Here is a 20,720-nt window from a genome sequence, read left to right as displayed (position 1 = left end):
AGTCACCTCTTCACTGTTGACGTTGAGACTGGTGTTTTATGGGTACTATTTAATGAAGCTGCCAGTTGAGGACTTGTGAGGCATCTGTTTCTCAAACTAGACACTCTAATGTACTAGTCCTCTTACTCAGTTGTGCACCGGGGTCTCCCACTCCTCTTTCTATTCTGGTTAGAGACAGTTTGTGCTGTTCTGTGAAAGGAGTAGTACACAGCATTGTACGAGATCTTCAGTTTCTTGGCAATTTCTCGCATGGAATAGCCTTCATTTCTCAGAACAAAAATAGACTGACAAGTTTCAGAAGAAAGTGCTTTGTTTCAAGCCATTTTGAGCCTGTAATTGAACCCACAAATGTTGATGCTCCAGATACTCAACTAGTCTAAAGAAGGCCAGTTTTATTGCTTCCTTAATCAGAATAACCGTTTTCAGCTGTGCTAAGGAGTGATAGTTGCTGATAATGGGCCTCTGTACACCTATGTAGATATTCCATTAAAAATCTGCCATTTCCAGCTACAATAGTCATTTACAACATTAACAATGTCTACACTGTATTTCTGAACAATTTGATGTTATTTTAATGGACAAAAAATGTGATTTTCTTTCAAAAACCAAGACATGTCTAAGTGACCCCAAACTTTTGAACGTAGTGTATACCATAGATGGCTTTGCCATGGACCAGAGCTACCCAAAACGATCAACTCTATTACACCACAAGAGGGAGCTCGAACATGTTTCCTTAAACTCTACCCTATATTGGTTTTTATACAGATATAATCCTCTATTTTAGGATATAATGTGTAAACTATTTGATGCAAATCGAAATGTTTTGTAAAAATATATTCATGAAATGCTGATGGAGATTCGTTATGTTAATGTAACATATTTAAATTCTATTTATTGATATACTGTGTTGACTTGTTATATATAGAATGCTGATGGAGATTCGTTATGTTAATGTAGCATATTTAAATTATATTTATTGATATACTGTGTTGACTTGTTATATATAGAATGCTGATGGAGATTCGTTATGTTAATGTAGCATATTTAAATTCTATTTATTGATATACTGTGTTGACTTGTTATATATAGAATGCTGATGGAGATCCGTTATGTTAATGTAGCATATTTAAATTCTATTTATTGATATACTGTGTTGACTTGTTATATATAGAATGCTGATCGAGATTCGTTATGTTAATGTAGCATGTTATATATAGGTTTATTATTGCAATAATAACCGACTTACCAACAGCGTTTCCACTGCTGTTGAAGAGGTCCAATTAAGCCTAATATGTTTTGGACATTTGTGTTTAAGCCTACAGTCAACTAATTACAAAAGAAAGAGATTCAAGGGGCAATCTATGATTGCTATATCCATTTGTGGACTTTTAAATACCCATATGCCTATCTATTTATATACCCATTGATTCTTTGAAAAAAACTATGTATACATGCCTCGACCTTAGTTAAATTGTGTTAAAATATAAGCTTGTTTTACTCCTTTGTTTGTAAACAAAGTAATTGTAAACAAACACTGTATCGCCTCGAAACATGGTTAAAACGATCATTTTGATCTCATGGATGGTCAGTCTTTGTACCCATAGCTGTCTATGAAATTTGAGTGGTTAAATGTCTGCATCCCCATCACGCAGCTATTTACGAAATCAGTGGCGGGGGTGCCCGATTGCTTTGTCATTATTTTAACTGCAGATTGCCCATTTAAGGTAATGTGGTTTATTAAGGCCTACCTGACTGCACACATCATTCCCATTTCGCACCTTATTCGCACCTTATTCAACCTGCTTCTTCAAATCCAACCCAAGCACGAGCGTTTTCGGGTTTTGATTGACATCTTTCCCTTCCATTCAAAAATCAATAAACGCATTCCAGCCTAAATATCCTCCAATCGGCGGACGAGAGGGCGTATCTCTCACTCTGGGGCTCCAAGTGCATGAAGTTTATCCTGAACCGAAGAGAGCAGCGGAGAGAGAGAGAATGGTACACCTCAGCGCGGATGCGAGTGAGATATTTATCAACACTCATTTTATACTCTCATAACTTTAGCTGAACTGCTCGTATTTCTTTCTGGATTTTATGTGCAAAATTCTACGCATCTTTGCATTGGCTTCTCTCTCCAAATGGCTTGGATTATTCCTCCGCTATTGCAACGCCAAGGGACTGGTACTGGCGCTGTTGTTTTGCTCTCTGCTTTGATCGCGGTGATTGTGACAGAGGACTCCGCTGCGCAGGTTTTCGACAGTTATGGATTATCGTACGCGTTGAGATCGGAGCTGTCAGAGGATGCTATATTGGTGGCCAACAATGGAATACGCGTGCCTTTCGGGAGAGCAGTGTTCATTGATCCTATCAATGATCTGGTAATTCAAGTACAACCGGGAGACAGATGTAGTATAACGGTTCTGGATAACGACCCGCTCTCCCAAAGGCCAGGGCAGCTCTCTCCCAAAAAGTTTCCCTGTGAATTTGGTCCCAATGACGTAAAGTATTCTCACTTCGGGTCCAGGAGCCCCCCGCTGGATAGGGTGAGGCTGCAGCTCAGATATGACACTCATACCGACACCATAATCATCCCGTTTATGATGGAAGTGGAGGTGATTTTCACACAGTTGGAAGTGTTAACCAGAAACATGCCTCTGACTGTTGACAAACTGCTTGGCACTAGTAACCCCATTGACAGTAAGATTCTGGAGTTCACCTACGATAGAAGTGAACATCAGTGTAAAATAACGTCTCTCTCCAGTGGCAGTGCATTACCCAGGTATGGAAAACTTGTGGATGAGGGAAAACTTGGAAAAATGCTGGACTGTGACAAATTTATTAAAATGAATACCCGCTATCAGCACACTTTTGCACACAAATCACCCAATAGAGATTATTTCCCAATGATTGTGGAATTACAAGATAAAGAGGGTAATCTGCTGAAGCAGGAGTTTTTCCAGGTGATGGTGCGTATAAAGGATGGAGAGGAGAACACGGCTCCTAAACCCAGCTTCGTGGCCATGATGATGATGGAGGTGGATCAGTTTGTGATGACAGCCATCACCCCTGACATGCTGGCTGCTGAGGACATTGAGTCTAACCCTGACAACCTTATCTTCAACATCACCTCCCCCCTCTCCTTCGAGGAGGGGTACATAGTCAGTACAGATGACCGGAACCTGCCCATCACCTCTTTCTACCAGGGAGACCTCAAAGAACTAAAGATAGCCTACAAGCCTCCGTCTGTGGACTCTGAGACAGAACGTATCTTCCAGATAGAGTTTGAGGTGGTGGACACTGAGGGGGCTGTGTCTGATCCATTCGCCTTCATGATTGTAGTGAAACCTATGAACACGCTTGCTCCAGTAGTCACCAGGAATACGGGTCAGCTTCTCTACGAGGGTCAGTCCAGACCACTGTCCAGCTCTCACAACCTAGAAGTCAGTGACGAGGACAACCTGGATAATGTCAGGATCACGGTGGTCGACGGGCTGCGGCATGGCCAGCTGACAGTGCTCGGGTCACGCAGGAAGTTCTTTGCCCCAGCTGATCTGGACGGGGGCGTGGTCATCTACCAGCACGACGGCAGCGACACGTACAGCGACAACATTATCTTCCGGATGACGGATGGGAAGCACGAGGTGGAGTTCCTGTTTCCCCTGACAATCGTTCCCACGGATGATGAGCCGCCCATTATCAATGCCAACACGGGGTTAATCCTCTTCAAGAACCAGATGATGCTCATTTCGCCACTCACACTCAGTGCCGCAGACATCGACTCTGAGGACTCCACTATCAGGTTCACCATAGAGGCACCGTTCTCGCCTATAGGGGAGGTGCTGCTGAGGCAGTCAGAGGCCCCAGAGGACCCCTCCACCTGGAAATTCAACGCTGAGGATGAGCTGTATGAGAAAGAGGTTACAGAGTGGCTGCAGCAGGATATCACAGATGGGAAACTGTTCTACAGACACACAGGGCCTCACAGCACTGACACAGTCATGGACCAGTTTGTATTCCGGGTCCAGGATGATAATGACCCCCCTAACCAATCAGAACAGAGCTCGTTCATCATCAAGATTCTGCCTGTGGATGACATCCCCCCTGAGCTGTATCCTGGTACCACCCTCCAGATGACCGTACACGAGTACCAGCTCACCTACTTCCGGAAGAAGTTTCTCCGCTACACTGACCTGGACTCGGAGGACAGAGATCTGAAGTACACCATCACCCAGCCCCCGACAGACACAGACGAGAACAGCCCTGTGGTACTGGGCACTATTGTGTTAACAGAGAGTCCAGACACTGTAGTGACTGAGTTTACTCAAGCTCAGGTCAACCACCATAAGATATCATACAACCCACCTGACCTGGAGCTTGGGATCACAGCCCACGTTCTGCAGGTCCAGTACACGGTGGAGGATACGTCAGGGAATACTGTCATCGGAACGTTCTCTATATTCCTGCAGCCTGTCGACAACAAGCCGCCTCAGATAACCAACACCGGCTTCACTATATTCGAGCGGGGAACACACAAAATCACCAGAGCTGAGCTGCATACTGTGGATTTAGACACGGACAGTAGCCAGATCTCCTTCACTCTAACTCAGCCCCCTCAACACGGCACGGTCCAGTATACCTTCACCGACCTGACCAAAGGAGACGCTTTCAACCTGTTGGACATCGCTAACGACAGGATCTCCTACATCCACAACGGAGACGAGTCCACCAGCGACTTCTTCCAGCTGGATGTCAGTGACGGCGTCCATGTTGTGACCATCACCATCAGGGTTACCGTGAAGCCCATTGATGACGAGACCCCGACCATCAGCCTGCCGGCCGGAACCATCGGCTCCTACATTGACGTCCTGGAGAACGGAGCCACTGAGATCACGACTAAAGTCATCCAGGGGCGGGACGAGGACACAGACGACCTCCGTTTGACCTTCATCCTGGAGGACCCACCGGTTTTCGGGGAGATTCTGGTGAACGGGGTCCAATCGGGAAGCTTCACCCAGGCTGACGTCATCAACGGACTGGTGGTGTACGCCCACACCAGTGGAGAGATCGGCCTCAACACTAAATACGACTACTTTAATCTGACGCTGACAGACATGTCTGATGAGTGGACGGTAGGGGGCAACAGGGTCACGGGGGTCAGGGTTCAGATCACCATCCTCCCCATGGACAGCCAGGCTCCAGAGGTGTTTGTAGGCCCACAGTTCACTGTCGTAGAGGGAGAGAAGAATGTGATAGAGATTTTTCACATTAGCGCTGATGATATTGACACTCCTAATGATGACCTGCTTTGTACCATCATCGTCCAGCCCACGTCAGGCTACGTGGAGAACATCTCCCCGGCCCCAGGCTCAGAGAAGTCCAGGTCTGGGACTGCGATCAGTGCATTCACCATCAAGGACATCAGACAAAACCACATCTACTACGTCCAAAGCATCCATAAAAGAGTGGAGCCGGTAGAGGACAGGTTCACGTTCAGATGCTCTGACGGCATTAACTTCTCCGAGAGACATTTCTTCCCAATCGCTATCATCCCGTCCAACGATGAGAAGCCAGAGATCTATATGAGGGAGTTTGTCGTCATGGAAGGGATGAATATTGTCATCGATACGCCCATCCTGAACGGAGCCGACGTGGACATCCCCTCGGACGAACTCACTTTCATCATCACCAAACCACCCAAGCACGGCTTCATCCTCAACCAGCTGACAACCGGCACCGTCACAGTCACCAACTTCACCCTGGACCAGATCAGGGAAGCCTCCAGTATAGTGTACGAACACGACGACTCTGAGACCAAGGAGGACAGCTTTGACTTAATCCTGACGGACGGTAAATATACCGTGGAGAAGACCATCATTGTTATGATCATCCCTATAGATGACGAGACACCCAGGATGGCCATCAACGACGGTTTGGAAATAGAGATAGGAGACGTTAAAGTGATCGATAACAATGTTTTAAAAGCCACCGACCTGGACTCTGAGGATAGTACTCTGACGTACGTTGTTCGCTACGGGCCGGGCCAGGGGTTGTTACAGAGGAGAACCCCTTACGGGACGTTAGAGAACATCACAGTGGGGATGAACTTCACCCAGTACCAGGTGGACCAGGCTCTCATCATCTTTATCCACAACGGGCAGGAAGGAATCCGGGACCTTATCAAGTTTGACGTGACGGACGGGATCAACCCTCTGATCGACAGGTACTTCATTTTTACAAATGTGTTTATTGAGGTTTTCTAAAATACAAACAATACACTACAGCTACAACAATAGAATAAACAACTTGTAAAAAAATGATGATGATTCTTGCTAGGTATGACATTTCAGTTTGTCAGGGTGCCTCCTAATGGATCGTCTTGCAATTATTTGTTTTGTTTATTGGTTATATTCTTTTTGTCTTTTGACAGGTACTTCTACGTGACGGTGGGCGGCATCGACGTGGTGTTCCCTGACGTGGTCAGTAAGGGGGTCTCTCTGAAAGAAGGCGGTAGAGTAACGTTGACCACAGACCTGCTCAGCACCAGTGACCTCAACAGTCCCGACGAACACCTGGTGTTCACCATCACCAGAGCCCCACAGAGAGGCCATCTGGAGTGTACTGACGGCCCTGGTATGCCCATCTCCTCCTTTACCCAGCTCCAGCTAGCTGGGAGCAAGGTACTTCCATCTTATGTTTTTTTCCCTTTGTGTTATTCTCAACAATTTTTTTAAATACTCGTGATTTCATCCTTTTTTTTCTGTAAAGATTTTCAATGGCTTATTGTTTTGTCTTTTCATGTGTGCAATTTTTTATAATAATAAAGGTGTACTACATCCACACGGCCGATGATGAGGTGAAGATGGACAGCTTTGAGTTCGAGGTCACCGACGGTTACAACCCTGTGTTCCGCACGTTCCGTGTCTCCATCACCGACGTGGACAATAAGAAACCGGTTCTAACGGTTCACAGCCTGGTGGTTAACGAGGGAGAGAACAAACTCATCACACCCTTCGAGCTGACCGCAGAGGACCGCGACACGGCTGACCCCCTCCTGAAGTTCACGGTCACCCAGGTCCCTGTCCACGGTCGCCTCCTCTTCAACAGCACCCGCCCCGTCACCTCCTTCACCAAACAGGACCTGAACGAGAACCTCATCAGCTACAAACACGACGGTACTGAGTCCTCCAAGGATTCCTTCTCCTTTACCGTGACTGACGGGACGCACACCGACTTCTACGTGTTCCCAGACACCGTGTTCGAGACGCGGCGCCCCCAGATGATGAAGATCACGGTCCTGTCGGTGGATAACGGGGTTCCCCAGATCGTGGTGAATAAAGGAGGGCCCACCCTGAGGGTGTTAGAGACGGGTCACCTGGGGTTCCTCATCACCTCTAAGACTCTTAAGGCCGAGGACAGGGATAGTCCTCAGCTATCTGTCACCTTTAAGATCACCGTGGGACCAGAACATGGATACCTCATCAACCTGGGTACAGGCAACGCTACCGTCACCACATTCACTCAAGGTAAGACGACCGTTACTTTAAATAAAAAGTTATACTCTACTATACTTTAGTCTTTTACAAGTACAATATAACTTTATTGTCCAATGTGTTTTTTTTTTCATTCTTCATAAGCTGTTGAGTAATTCTCACTTTAGAGCTGTAGCGCTGTTGCCCTTATAATGGATTAAGAGCTTTCTTACCTGTATAATGGTACTATGTAACTGCTGTAGTATGGTCATTGGCTGCAACTGCACAGTGGTGTTCAGGAATTAAGCTTAATTTGACAGATAAATCTTTTGTCTTTCTAGAGGTGTTTTTGAATGGCGTTCAACAATTTCTTCAAACAGAAAGATAGGTTTTCACAGGGCAGTGGTTTCTCCTACCCCAAACCTCATCTAGTAATCTTCTACAGGGTATTATAGCTCTTGAGTAAATAACAGCAGATTTGACCTTACATGAAGGTAGGGGGCCACAGACATGAAGAATAGAGAGTGAGAACATGAATACCCTGTCTGAGAGTGAGGGAGGCAGAGAGAGAGAGGGAGGCAGAGAGAGAGAGGGAGGCAGAGAGAGGGGGGGAGGCAGAGAGAGAGGGAGGCAGAGAGAGAGGGGGAGGCAGAGAGAGAGAGGGAGGCAGAGAGAGAGAGAGGCAAAGAGAGAGAGAGAGTGAGGGAGGCAGAGAGAGAGAGGGAGGCAGAGAGAGAGAGAGAGAGAGAGAGATGTGTTAACTTCACTCACAGGGACAGCAGGCCAACGTTTGTTTAAGCCGCAGAAATAGCTACAGTATAGAACAACTACATACATACAGCCCAGTCTACAGTACAAATGAAAAGGTAGGGTAAATAAATAGTAACACAGTCAGTAAGGAATGTATGAATTATATCAATCTCTATATGCCTGCATCCCAAATGGCATCTTATTCCATATATAGTGCACTTCAATGGGCTCTGGTAAAAAGTAGTGCACTATACAGTATAGGAAATAGGGTGCCATTTGGGTTGGACATAGACCCATTCTCTCCTTTATTTACTGACCCCCATTCATCCCCATTCTCCTCCCGCTGCTTTCTCCTTCTGCAGACCTGTTAAATATTTCAGGCAGATCCATCGCTGGTAAACAGACAGTAAATAACTCTGGCTTATCCGGCATAGCCGGCGGCAGTGTCCCAAAACTGGCTTTACATTTTTATGAGCCGGCCGCTTTGAAGGGAAATGTGTTGACATGAAATATAGAAGACAGCAGTAATACACCTCACACCATCCTCCCTGATAGCAGCCTCCCGACCTATCAAGAAGCCACTCCAGAACCAACCCTCCTCCTAGACAGTATCAGTCTTAAGAACCCACTCCAGCATAGCGTTGTTAGCGGATGCGGCAGACAGACGTGATGTGATGTGGAGTAGCTTCTGCAGTCCGCCTCTTCTTTATGGCCCCTGTCTTTCAGCAGACTAATAGATAGACAGACACTAAGCAGCCTGAGTTCATTCAGCTCTCCTCTCCTGTGTTCTTCTTCTTTATTACCGGTGAGGCTTCATCCATTTAAGTTGTCCAACAGTGTATAAATCAAATCCAATGTTATTTGTCACATGCGCCGAATACAACAGCAGTAGACCTTACGGTGAAATGCTTACTCACAAGCCCTTAACCAACAATGCTTTAAGAAGTTTAAAGAAAAATAAGTGTTAAGTAAAAAATGTAAAATATAAAAAATGAAAAAAAAATCATTAAACAGCAGCAGTAAAATAACAATAGCAAGGTTATATACAGGGGGTACCGGTACAGAGTCAATGTGGAGGCTATATACAGGGGGTACCGGTTACAGAGTCAATGTGGAGGTTATATACAGGGGGTACCGGTACAGAGTCAATGTGGAGGCTATATACAGGGGGTACCGGTTACAGAGTCAATGTGGAGGTTATATACAGGGGGTACCGGTACAGAGTCAATGTGGAGGCTATATACAGGGGGTACCGGTTACAGAGTCAATGTGGAGGTTATATACAGGGGTACCGGTACAGAGTCAATGTGGAGGCTATATACAGGGGGTACCGGTTACAGAGTCAATGTGGAGGTTATATACAGGGGGTACCGGTACAGAGTCAATGTGGAGGCTATATACAGGGGGTACCGGTTACAGAGTCAATGTGGAGGTTATATACAGGGGGTACCAGTACAGAGTCAATGTGGAGGCTATATACAGGGGGTACCGGTTACAGAGTCAATGTGGAGGTTATATACAGGGGGTACCGGTACAGAGTCAATGTGGAGGCTATATACAGGGGGTACCGGTACAGAGTCAATGTGGAGGCTATATACAGGGGGTACCGGTACAGAGTCAATATACAGGGGGTACCGGTACAGAGTCAATGTGGAGGCTATATACAGGGGGTACCGGTACAGAGTCAATGTGGAGGCTATATACAGGGGGTACCGGTACAGAGTCAATGTGGAGGCTATATACAGGGGGTACCGGTACAGAGTCAATGTGGAGGCTATATACAGGGGGTACCGGTACAGAGTCAATATACAGGGGGTACCGGTACAGAGTCAATGTGGAGGCTATATACAGGGGGTACCGGTACAGAGTCAATGTGGAGGTTATATACAGGGGGTACCGGTACAGAGTCAATATACAGGGGGTACCGGTACAGAGTCAATGTGGAGGCTATATACAGGGGGTACCGGTACAGAGTCAATGTGGAGGCTATATACAGGGGGTACCGGTACAGAGTCAATGTGGAGGCTATATACAGGGGTACCGGTACAGAGTCAATGTGGAGGCTATATACAGGGGGTACCAGTACAGAGTCAATGTGGAGGCTATATACAGGGGGTACCGGTACAGAGTCAATGTGGAGGCTATATACAGGGGGTACCAGTACAGAGTCAATGTGGAGGCTATATACAGGGGGTACCAGTACAGAGTCAATGTGGAGGTTATATACAGGGGGTACCGGTACAGAGTCAATGTGGAGGCTATATACAGGGGGTACCGGTACAGAGTCAATGTGGAGGCTATATACAGGGGGTACCGGTACAGAGTCAATGTGCAGGCTATATACAGGGGGTACCGGTACAGAGTCAATGTGGAGGTTATATACAGGGGGTACCGGTACAGAGTCAATGTGCAGGCTATATACAGGGGTACCGGTACAGAGTCAATGTGGAGGTTATATACAGGGGGTACCGGTACAGAGTCAATGTGGAGGTTATATACAGGGGTACCGGTACAGAGTCAATGTGCAGGCTATATACAGGGGGTACCGGTACAGAGTCAATGTGCAGGCTATATACAGGGGGTACCGGTACAGAGTCAATGTGGAGGCTATATACAGGGGGTACCGGTACAGAGTCAATGTGCAGGCTATATACAGGGGGTACCGGTACAGAGTCAATGTGGAGGCTATATACAGGGGTACCGGTACAGAGTCAATGTGGAGGCTATATACAGGGGGTACCGGTTACAGAGTCAATGTGGAGGTTATATACAGGGGGTACCGGTACAGAGTCAATGTGGAGGCTATATACAGGGGTACCGGTTACAGAGTCAATGTGGAGGTTATATACAGGGGGTACCAGTACAGAGTCAATGTGGAGGCTATATACAGGGGTACCGGTTACAGAGTCAATGTGGAGGTTATATACAGGGGGTACCGGTACAGAGTCAATGTGGAGGCTATATACAGGGGGTACCGGTACAGAGTCAATGTGGAGGCTATATACAGGGGTACCGGTACAGAGTCAATATGGACAGGGGTACCGGTACAGAGTCAATGTGGAGGCTATATACAGGGGGTACCGGTACAGAGTCAATGTGGAGGCTATATACAGGGGTACCGGTACAGAGTCAATGTGGAGGCTATATACAGGGGGTACCGGTACAGAGTCAATGTGGAGGCTATATACAGGGGGTACCGTACAGAGTCAAAGGCTATACAGGGGGTACCGGTACAGAGTCAATGTGGAGGCTATATACAGGGGGTACCGGTACAGAGTCAATGTGGAGGTTATATACAGGGGGTACCGGTACAGAGTCAGGCTATATACAGGGGTACCGGTACAGAGTCAATGTGGAGGCTATATACAGGGGTACCGGTACAGAGTCAATGTGGAGGCTATATACAGGGGTACCGGTACAGAGTCAATGTGGAGGCTATATACAGGGGGTACCGGTACAGAGTCAATGTGGAGGCTATATACAGGGGTACCAGTACAGAGTCAATGTGGAGGCTATATACAGGGGGTACCGGTACAGAGTCAATGTGGAGGCTATATACAGGGGTACCAGTACAGAGTCAATGTGGAGGCTATATACAGGGGGTACCGGTACAGAGTCAATGTGGAGGTTATATACAGGGGTACCGGTACAGAGTCAATGTGGAGGCTATATACAGGGGGTACCGGTACAGAGTCAATGTGGAGGCTATATACAGGGGGTACCGGTACAGAGTCAATGTGGAGGCTATATACAGGGGGTACCGGTACAGAGTCAATGTGGAGGTTATATACAGGGGGTACCGGTACAGAGTCAATGTGCAGGCTATATACAGGGGGTACCGGTACAGAGTCAATGTGGAGGTTATATACAGGGGGTACCGGTACAGAGTCAATGTGGAGGTTATATACAGGGGGTACCGGTACAGAGTCAATGTGCAGGCTATATACAGGGGGTACCGGTACAGAGTCAATGTGCAGGCTATATACAGGGGGTACCGGTACAGAGTCAATGTGCAGGCTATATACAGGGGGTACCGGTACAGAGTCAATGTGCAGGCTATATACAGGGGGTACCGGTTATAGAGTCAATGTGGAGGTTATATACAGGGGGTACCAGTACAGAGTCAATGTGGAGGTTATATACAGGGGGTACCGGTTATAGAGTCAATGTGGAGGTTATATACAGGGGGTACCGGTTATAGAGTCAATGTGGAGGTTATATACAGGGGGTACCGGTTATAGAGTCAATGTGGAGGTTATATACAGGGGGTACCAGTACAGAGTCAATGTGGAGGTTATATACAGGGGGTACCAGTACAGAGTCAATGTGGAGGTTATATACAGGGGGTACCAGTACAGAGTCAATGTGGAGGCTATATACAGGGGGTACCGGTTATAGAGTCAATGTGGAGGTTATATACAGGGGGTACCGGTTATAGAGTCAATGTGGAGGCTATATACAGGGGGTACCGGTACAGAGTCAATGTGCAGGCTATATACAGGGGGTACCGGTACAGAGTCAATGTGCAGGCTATATACAGGGGGTACCGGTACAGAGTCAATGTGCAGGCTATATACAGGGGGTACCGGTTATAGAGTCAATGTGGAGGTTATATACAGGGGGTACCAGTACAGAGTCAATGTGGAGGTTATATACAGGGGGTACCGGTACAGAGTCAATGTGGAGGTTATATACAGGGGGTACCGGTTATAGAGTCAATGTGGAGGTTATATACAGGGGGTACCAGTACAGAGTCAATGTGGAGGTTATATACAGGGGGTACCGGTACAGAGTCAATGTGGAGGCTATATACAGGGGGTACTGGTACAGAGTCAATGTGGAGGCTATATACAGGGGGTACCAGTACAGAGTCAATGTGGAGGTTATATACAGGGGGTACCAGTACAGAGTCAATGTGGAGGTTATATACAGGGGGTACCGGTACAGAGTCAATGTGGAGGCTATATACAGGGGGTACCGGTACAGAGTCAATGTGGAGGCTATATACAGGGGGTACCGGTACAGAGTCAATGTGGAGGTTATATACAGGGGGTACCGGTACAGAGTCAATGTGGAGGCTATATACAGGGGGTACCGGTACAGAGTCAATGTGGAGGCTATATACAGGGGGTACCGGTTACAGAGTCAATGTGGAGGTTATATACAGGGGGTACCGGTTACAGAGTCAATGTGGAGGTTATATACAGGGGGTACCGGTACAGAGTCAATGTGGAGGCTATATACAGGGGGTACCGGTACAGAGTCAATGTGCAGGCTATATACAGGGGGTACCGGTACAGAGTCAATGTGGAGGCTATATACAGGGGGTACCGGTACAGAGTCAATGTGGAGGCTATATACAGGGGGTACCGGTACAGAGTCAATGTGGAGGCTATATACAGGGGTACCGGTACAGAGTCAATGTGGAGGCTATATACAGGGGTACCGGTACAGAGTCAATGTGGAGGCTATATACAGGGGGTACCGGTACAGAGTCAATGTGGAGGCTATATACAGGGGTACCGGTACCGGCACAGAGTCAATGTGGAGGCTATATACAGGGGTACCAGTACAGAGTCAATGTGGAGGCTATATACAGGGGTACCGGTACAGAGTCAATGTGGAGGCTATATACAGGGGGTACCGGTACAGAGTCAATGTGGAGGCTATATACAGGGGGTACCGGTACAGAGTCAATGTGGAGGCTATATACAGGGGGTACCGGTACAGAGTCAATGTGGAGGCTTTATACAGGGGGTACCGGTACAGAGTCAATGTGGAGGCTATATACAGGGGGTACCGGTACAGAGTCAATGTGGAGGCTATATACAGGGGGTACCGGTACAGAGTCAATGTGGAGGCTATATACAGGGGGTACCGGTACAGAGTCAATGTGGAGGCTATATACAGGGGGTACCGGTACAGAGTCAATGTGGAGGCTATATACAGGGGGTACCGGTACAGAGTCAATGTGGAGGCTATATACAGGGGGTACCGGTACAGAGTCAATGTGGAGGCTATATACAGGGGGTACCAGTACAGAGTCAATGTGGAGGCTATATACAGGGGGTACCGGTACAGAGTCAATGTGGAGGCTATATACAGGGGGTACCGGTACAGAGTCAATGTGGAGGCTATATACAGGGGGTACCGGTACAGAGTCAATGTGGAGGCTATATACAGGGGTACCGGTACAGAGTCAATGTGGAGGCTTTATACAGGGGGTACCGGTACAGAGTCAATGTGGAGGCTATATACAGGGGGTACTATATACGGTACAGAGTCAATGTGGAGGCTATATACAGGGGGTACCGGTACAGAGTCAATGTGGAGGCTATATACAGGGGGTACCGGTACAGAGTCAATGTGGAGGCTATATACAGGGGGTACCGGTACAGAGTCAATGTGGAGGCTATATACAGGGGGTACCGGTACAGAGTCAATGTGGAGGCTATATACAGGGGTACCGGTACAGAGTCAATGTGGAGGCTATATACAGGGGGTACCGGTACAGAGTCAATGTGCAGAGGCACCGGTTGTTGAGTTAATGGAGGTAATATGTTCATGTAGGTAGAGTTAAAGTCACTATACATAGATAATAAACAGAGAGTAGCAGCAACGTAAAAGCGGGGTCTGGGTAGCCCTTTGATTAGCTTTTCAGGAGTCTTATGGCTTGGGGGTAGAAGCTGTTATTAAGAAGCCTTTTGGACCTAGACTTGGCGCTCCGGTACCGCTTGCCGTGCAGTAGCAGAGAGAACAGTCTATGACTAAGGTGGCTGGAGTCTTTGACCATTTTTAGGGCCTTCCTCTGACACCGCCTGGTTTAGAGGCCCTGGTTGGCAGGAAGCTTGGCTCCAGTGATGTACTGGGCCGTACGCACTACCCTCTGTAGTGCCTTACGGTCTGAGGCCAAGCAGTTGCCACACCAGGCAGGTAGGTTGTAGTAGTTCAGTGATATGATATGTGGAAGTAGTCTTACGCCACATCAGACAAGCTATAATAGAGAACAACTGTTCATCACAGATATGCATATCAAATGGAATGTTGTATTGTATTATGTACCCTGCCTACCTTATCAGCGTCATTCCTTTTCTCAGTCTTTCTTAAGTCTATTAGGCAACATGCAAGGCATGAACTATACATTCAAGCGCAATATGTTTCTAGACGAGTAGAAGAGTAAATGACATCAATCTGATTTTCTTTTTCAGCTGAAGTTGATGACATGAAGATTTGCTACGTGCTAAGAGATGGTCACAATGCTACGAGCGACATCTTCTTTTTCTCCATTGAGGACAATGGTAGGTCATTCTATAAATGTTTTACTGATGGTGCTTGTTTACATCAAATAATACCACATCTAACTATTTTAATTGTTGAGAGGCTTTTTGTGAGCGAACATTGTGGATGGAGGATTTTCCAGTTGTAGCCTTAATCTTTTCAGTGAAGGAGAAAATCTAAGCTGCAGTAGATGAGTGCATTGGCATGAATGGGGCTCTAGATAGTGGTATAGAACCGAGCAGCAGGTAATCCCTTTAAACTACAACAGCAGTATATAAAACAATGTTGACGTCCCCCCCGCTTGAAGTTCTGCTTGAGTGAGGCCAGAAATCTGTTTAAAACATGTCGACAACATTTTCTTTAAAGCAGGAACTGTTCTTTGAGGCAGGAAGGAATCTTCAGTTGTTCCAGCAGCTTGTTGGGGCATGATTTTATCACGTTTAGCATGTAGGCCTTACAGCACTGTGAGGTTTCTCTAAGGGGGATGTGGAAGCAGGCTGGAATTGTATACGTACAGTATGTTGGATCATTATGTAGCTCAAGTCCAGTTCACAGGACACCTGTTGAACACCTCTCAGCAATGTAATAAAAGTAACATTCATTGGGCCACTTGAATTAGCCGAAAAATACTATCACCTTGAGCTAGGTCTGCGATGAGAGGCATTGGCTGCGATGAGAGATAGTGGTTACGTCCCAAATTGCACCTTATTCCCCACATAGGGCACTACTTTTGGCCCTGGTGAAAAGTACTATATAGAGAATAGGGTGCCGTGTGGGGCGGTGTAAATGGTGTTGGATGCGGCTGGTGCTTCGTGATTAGTTTAAGTAGAGTGGCTGACAGTGTGTTCTTTCTTCTGCTCTTCTACGGCCGTGACGGTCTGATGGAATACAAAGAGGTCCTCAGACAAGGGCCTCTTTTCCCACAGGCTCTTCTCTGGGCCTCTAAACACCTCCTGTACACCCCCCCCCAACCCCACCCACCCTTACCCTCGACCTGGGAGTAATCAGGGGGTTCAGTGAGGCTCAGTGAGGTAATACACAGGTTATTACATCAGGGGGTTCAGTGAGGTAATACACAGGTGGGTCAGTGAGGTAATACACAGGCTATTACATCAGGGGGTTCAGTGAGGTAATACACAGGCTATTACATCAGGGGGTTCAGTGAGGTAATACACAGGTTATTACATCAGGGGGTTCAGTGAGGTAATACACAGGCTATTACATCAGGGGGTTCAGTGAGGTAATACACAGGTTATTACATCAGGGGGTCAGTGAGGTAATACACAGGTTATTACATCAGGGGGTCAGTGAGGTAATACACAGGCTATTACATCTGGGGTTCAGTGAGGTAATACACAGGCTATTACATCAGGGGGTTTAGTGAGGTAATACACAGGTTATTACATAAGGGGGTTCAGTGAGGTAATACACAGGTTATTACATCAGGGGTTCAGTGAGGTAATACACAGGTTATTACATCAGGGGGTCAGTGAGGTAATACACAGGCTATTACATCTGGGGTTCAGTGAGGTAATACACAGGCTATTACATCTGGGGGTTCAGTGAGGTAATACACAGGCTATTACATCAGGGGGGTCAGTGAGGTAATACACAGGTTATTACATCAGGGGGTCAGTGAGGTAATACACAGGCTATTACATCAGGGGTTCAGTGAGGTAATACACAGGTTATTACATCAGGGGTTCAGTGAGGTAATACACAGGTTATTACATCAGGGGGTTCAGTGAGGTAATACACAGGTTATTACATCAGGGGGGTCAGTGAGGTAATACACAGGTTATTACATCAGGGGGGTCAGTGAGGTAATACATAGGCTATTACATCAGGGGGTTCAGTGAGGTAATACACAGGCTATTACATCAGGGGGTTCAGTGAGGTAATACACAGGCTATTACATCAGGGGGGTCAGTGAGGTAATAGGCAGGTTATTACATCAGGGAGTTCAGTGAGGTAATACACAGGCTATTACATCAGGGAGTTCAGTGAGGTAATACACAGGTTATTACATCAGGGGGGTCAGTGAGGTAATACACAGGCTATTACATCAGGGGGGTCAGTGAAGTAATACACAGGTTATTACATCAGGGGGTTCAGTGAGATAATACACAGGTTATTACATCAGGGAGTTCAGTGAGGTAATACACAGGTTATTACATCAGGGGGTTCAGTGAGGTAATACACAGGTTATTACATCAGGGGGTTCAGTGAGGTAATACACAGGTTATTACATCAGGGGGTTCAGTGAGGTAATACACAGGTTATTACATCAGGGGGTTCAGTGAGGTAATACACAGGTTATTACATCAGGGGGTTCAGTGAGGTAATACACAGGCTATTACATCAGGGGGTTCAGTGAGATAATACACAGGTCATTACAGCAATCTGTTACTCTGTGTGTGGCTGCATGAGGAGCTTATGGGGGTGTTAACTGGTGTCATCCATTCAATCTTCTCTATGATAAAACCTGCTAGGCATCCCAAAATGGCACCCCATTCCCTATAAAGTGCAATACTTTTTAGGTTTTATCATAGAGAAGATTGAATGGCTTTTTATCATGCTGGTGAAAGTCAAGCCGATTCAGAGTCCTTCCCGTCGCTGTGGAGTCAAGTTCAGTCAATACCTGTATTATTATCTCAGTTGGCTTAATGTCATGGATCTACCTCTCTCTTTCTCTTCTCTATCAAATCAAATCAAACTTTATTTGTCACGTGCGCAGAATACAACAAGTGTAGACTTTACTGTGAAATGCTTACTTACAAACCCTTAACCAACAGTGCAGTTCAAGAGGAGTTAAGAAAATATTTACCAAGTAGACTAAAATAAAAAGTAATAATACAAAGTAACACAATAAGAATAACAATAACGGGGCTCTATACAAGGGGCACCGGTACCGAGTCAGTGTGGAGGCTATATACAAGGGGCACCGGTACCGAGTCAGTGTGGAGGCTATATACAAGGGGCACCGGTACCGAGTCAGTGTGGAGGCTATATACAAGGGGCACTGGTACCGAGTCAGTGTGGAGGCTATATACAAGGGGCACCGGTACCGAGTCAGTGTGGAGGCTATATACAAGGGGCACTGGTACCGAGTCAGTGTGGAGGCTATATACAAGGGGCACTGGTACCGAGTCAGTGTGGAGGCTATATACAAGGGGCACCGGTACCGAGTCAGTGTGGAGGCTATATACAAGGGGCACTGGTACCGAGTCAGTGTGGAGGCTATATACAAGGGGCACCGGTACCGAGTCAGTGTGGAGGCTATATACAAGGGGCACTGGTACCGAGTCAGTGTGGAGGCTATATACAAGGGGCACCGGTACGAGTCAGTGTGGAGGCTATATACAAGGGGCACTGGTACCGAGTCAGTGTGGAGGCTATATACAAGGGGCACCGGTACGAGTCAGTGTGGAGGCTATATACAAGGGGCACCGGTACGAGTCAGTGTGGAGGCTATATACAAGGGGCACCGGTACGAGTCAGTGTGGAGGCTATATACAAGGGGCACCGGTACCGAGTCAGTGTGGAGGCTATATACAAGGGGTACAGAGTCAGTGTGGAGGCTATATACAAGGGGCACCGGTACGAGTCAGTGTGGAGGCTATATACAAGGGGCACCGGTACCGAGTCAGTGTGGAGGCTATATACAAGGGGTACCGAGTCAGTGTGGAGGCTATATACAAGGGGCACCGGTACCGAGTCAGTGTGGAGGCTATATACAAGGGGCACCGGTACCGAGTCAGTGTGGAGGCTATATACAAGGGGCACCGGTACCGAGTCAGTGTGGAGGCTATATACAAGGGGCACCGGTACCGAGTCAGTGTGGAGGCTATATACAAGGGGCACCGGTATCGAGTCAGTGTGGAGGCTATATACAAGGGGCACCGGTACTGAGTCAGTGTGGAGGCTATATACAAGGGGCACCGGTACCGAGTCAGTGTGGAGGCTATATACAAGGGGCACCGGTACCGAGTCAGTGTGGAGGCTATATACAAGGGGCACCGGTACCGAGTCAGTGTGGAGGCTATATACAAGGGGCACCGGTACCGAGTCAGTGTGGAGGCTATATACAAGGGGCACCGGTACCGAGTCAGTGTGGAGGCTATATACAAGGGGCACCGGTACCGAGTCAGTGTGGAGGCAATATACAAGGGTTACCGAGTCAGTGTGGAGGCTATATACAAGGGGCACCGGTACCGAGTCAGTGTGGAGGCTATATACAAGGGGCACCGGTACCGAGTCAGTGTGGAGGCTATATACAAGGGGCACCGGTACCGAGTCAGTGTGGAGGCTATATACAAGGGGCACCGGTACCGAGTCAGTGTGGAGGCTATATACAAGGGGCACCGGTACCGAGTCAGTGTGGAGGCTATATACAAGGGGCACCGGTACCGAGTCAGTGTGGAGGCTATATACAAGGGGCACCGGTACCGAGTCAGTGTGGAGGCAATATACAAGGGTTACCGAGTCAGTGTGGAGGCTATATACAAGGGGCACCGGTACCGAGTCAGTGTGGAGGCTATATACAAGGGGCACCGGTACCGAGTCAGTGTGCGGGGGTACAGATTAGTTGAGGTAATTTGTACATGTAGGAAGGGGTGAAGTGACTGCGCATAGATAATAAACAGAGAGTAGCAGCAGTGTACAAGGGGGGGGGGGGGGTCAATGTAAATTGTCCGGTGTCGATTTTAGGAATTGTTCAGCAGTCTTATGGCTTGAGAGTAGAATCTGTTGAGGAGCCTTTTGGTCCTAGATGGTACCGCTTACCCGTGCGGTGGCAGAGAAAACTCTGACTTGGGTGATGTTAATGGGGGCCTGTTCGGACCGCCTTTTCCTGTAGTCCCACGATCAACTCCTTTGTCTTGCTCACATTGAGGGAGAGGTTGTTGTCCTGACGCCACACTGCCAGTTCTCTGACCTCCTCCCTATAGGCCTTTTCATTGTCGTCGGTGATCAGGCCTACCACTGTTGTATCGTCAGCAAACTTAATTAATTATGTTGTTGGAGTCGTGTTTGGCCATACAGTCGTGGGTGAACAGGGAATACAGGAGGGGACTAAGTTCACACCCCTGAGGGGCCACGTGTTAAGGATCGGAGTGGCAGACGTGTTGTTGCCTACTCTTACCACCTGATGGCGGCCCGTCAGGAAGTCCAGGATCCAGTTGCAGAGGGAGGTGTTTAGTCCCAGAGTCCTTAGCTTAGTGA

General features: G+C 47.4%; 1 protein-coding gene across 1 annotated transcript in view; it reads left to right on the top strand.

The window, feature by feature from the left end:
* Positions 1–1,977: 1,977 nt before the first annotated feature.
* Positions 1,978–20,720, top strand: part of LOC115137781 (FRAS1-related extracellular matrix protein 2-like) — a 116,861-nt gene continuing 98,118 nt past the window's right edge. The window contains exons 1-4 of the mRNA XM_065024067.1: positions 1,978–6,220; positions 6,428–6,677; positions 6,824–7,523; positions 15,428–15,517. Of these exons, the coding sequence (XP_064880139.1) occupies positions 2,139–6,220; positions 6,428–6,677; positions 6,824–7,523; positions 15,428–15,517 (5,122 nt within the window). The 5' untranslated portion in view covers positions 1,978–2,138. The remainder of the gene's footprint in view (positions 6,221–6,427; positions 6,678–6,823; positions 7,524–15,427; positions 15,518–20,720) is intronic.

The sequence above is a fragment of the Oncorhynchus nerka genome, linkage group LG11, assembly GCF_034236695.1.
Source record: "Oncorhynchus nerka isolate Pitt River linkage group LG11, Oner_Uvic_2.0, whole genome shotgun sequence".
Taxonomy (NCBI): Eukaryota; Metazoa; Chordata; class Actinopteri; order Salmoniformes; family Salmonidae; genus Oncorhynchus; species Oncorhynchus nerka.
The sequence above is the reverse complement of the archived record's forward strand: the minus strand, read 5'-3'. Positions and strand labels throughout refer to the sequence as shown.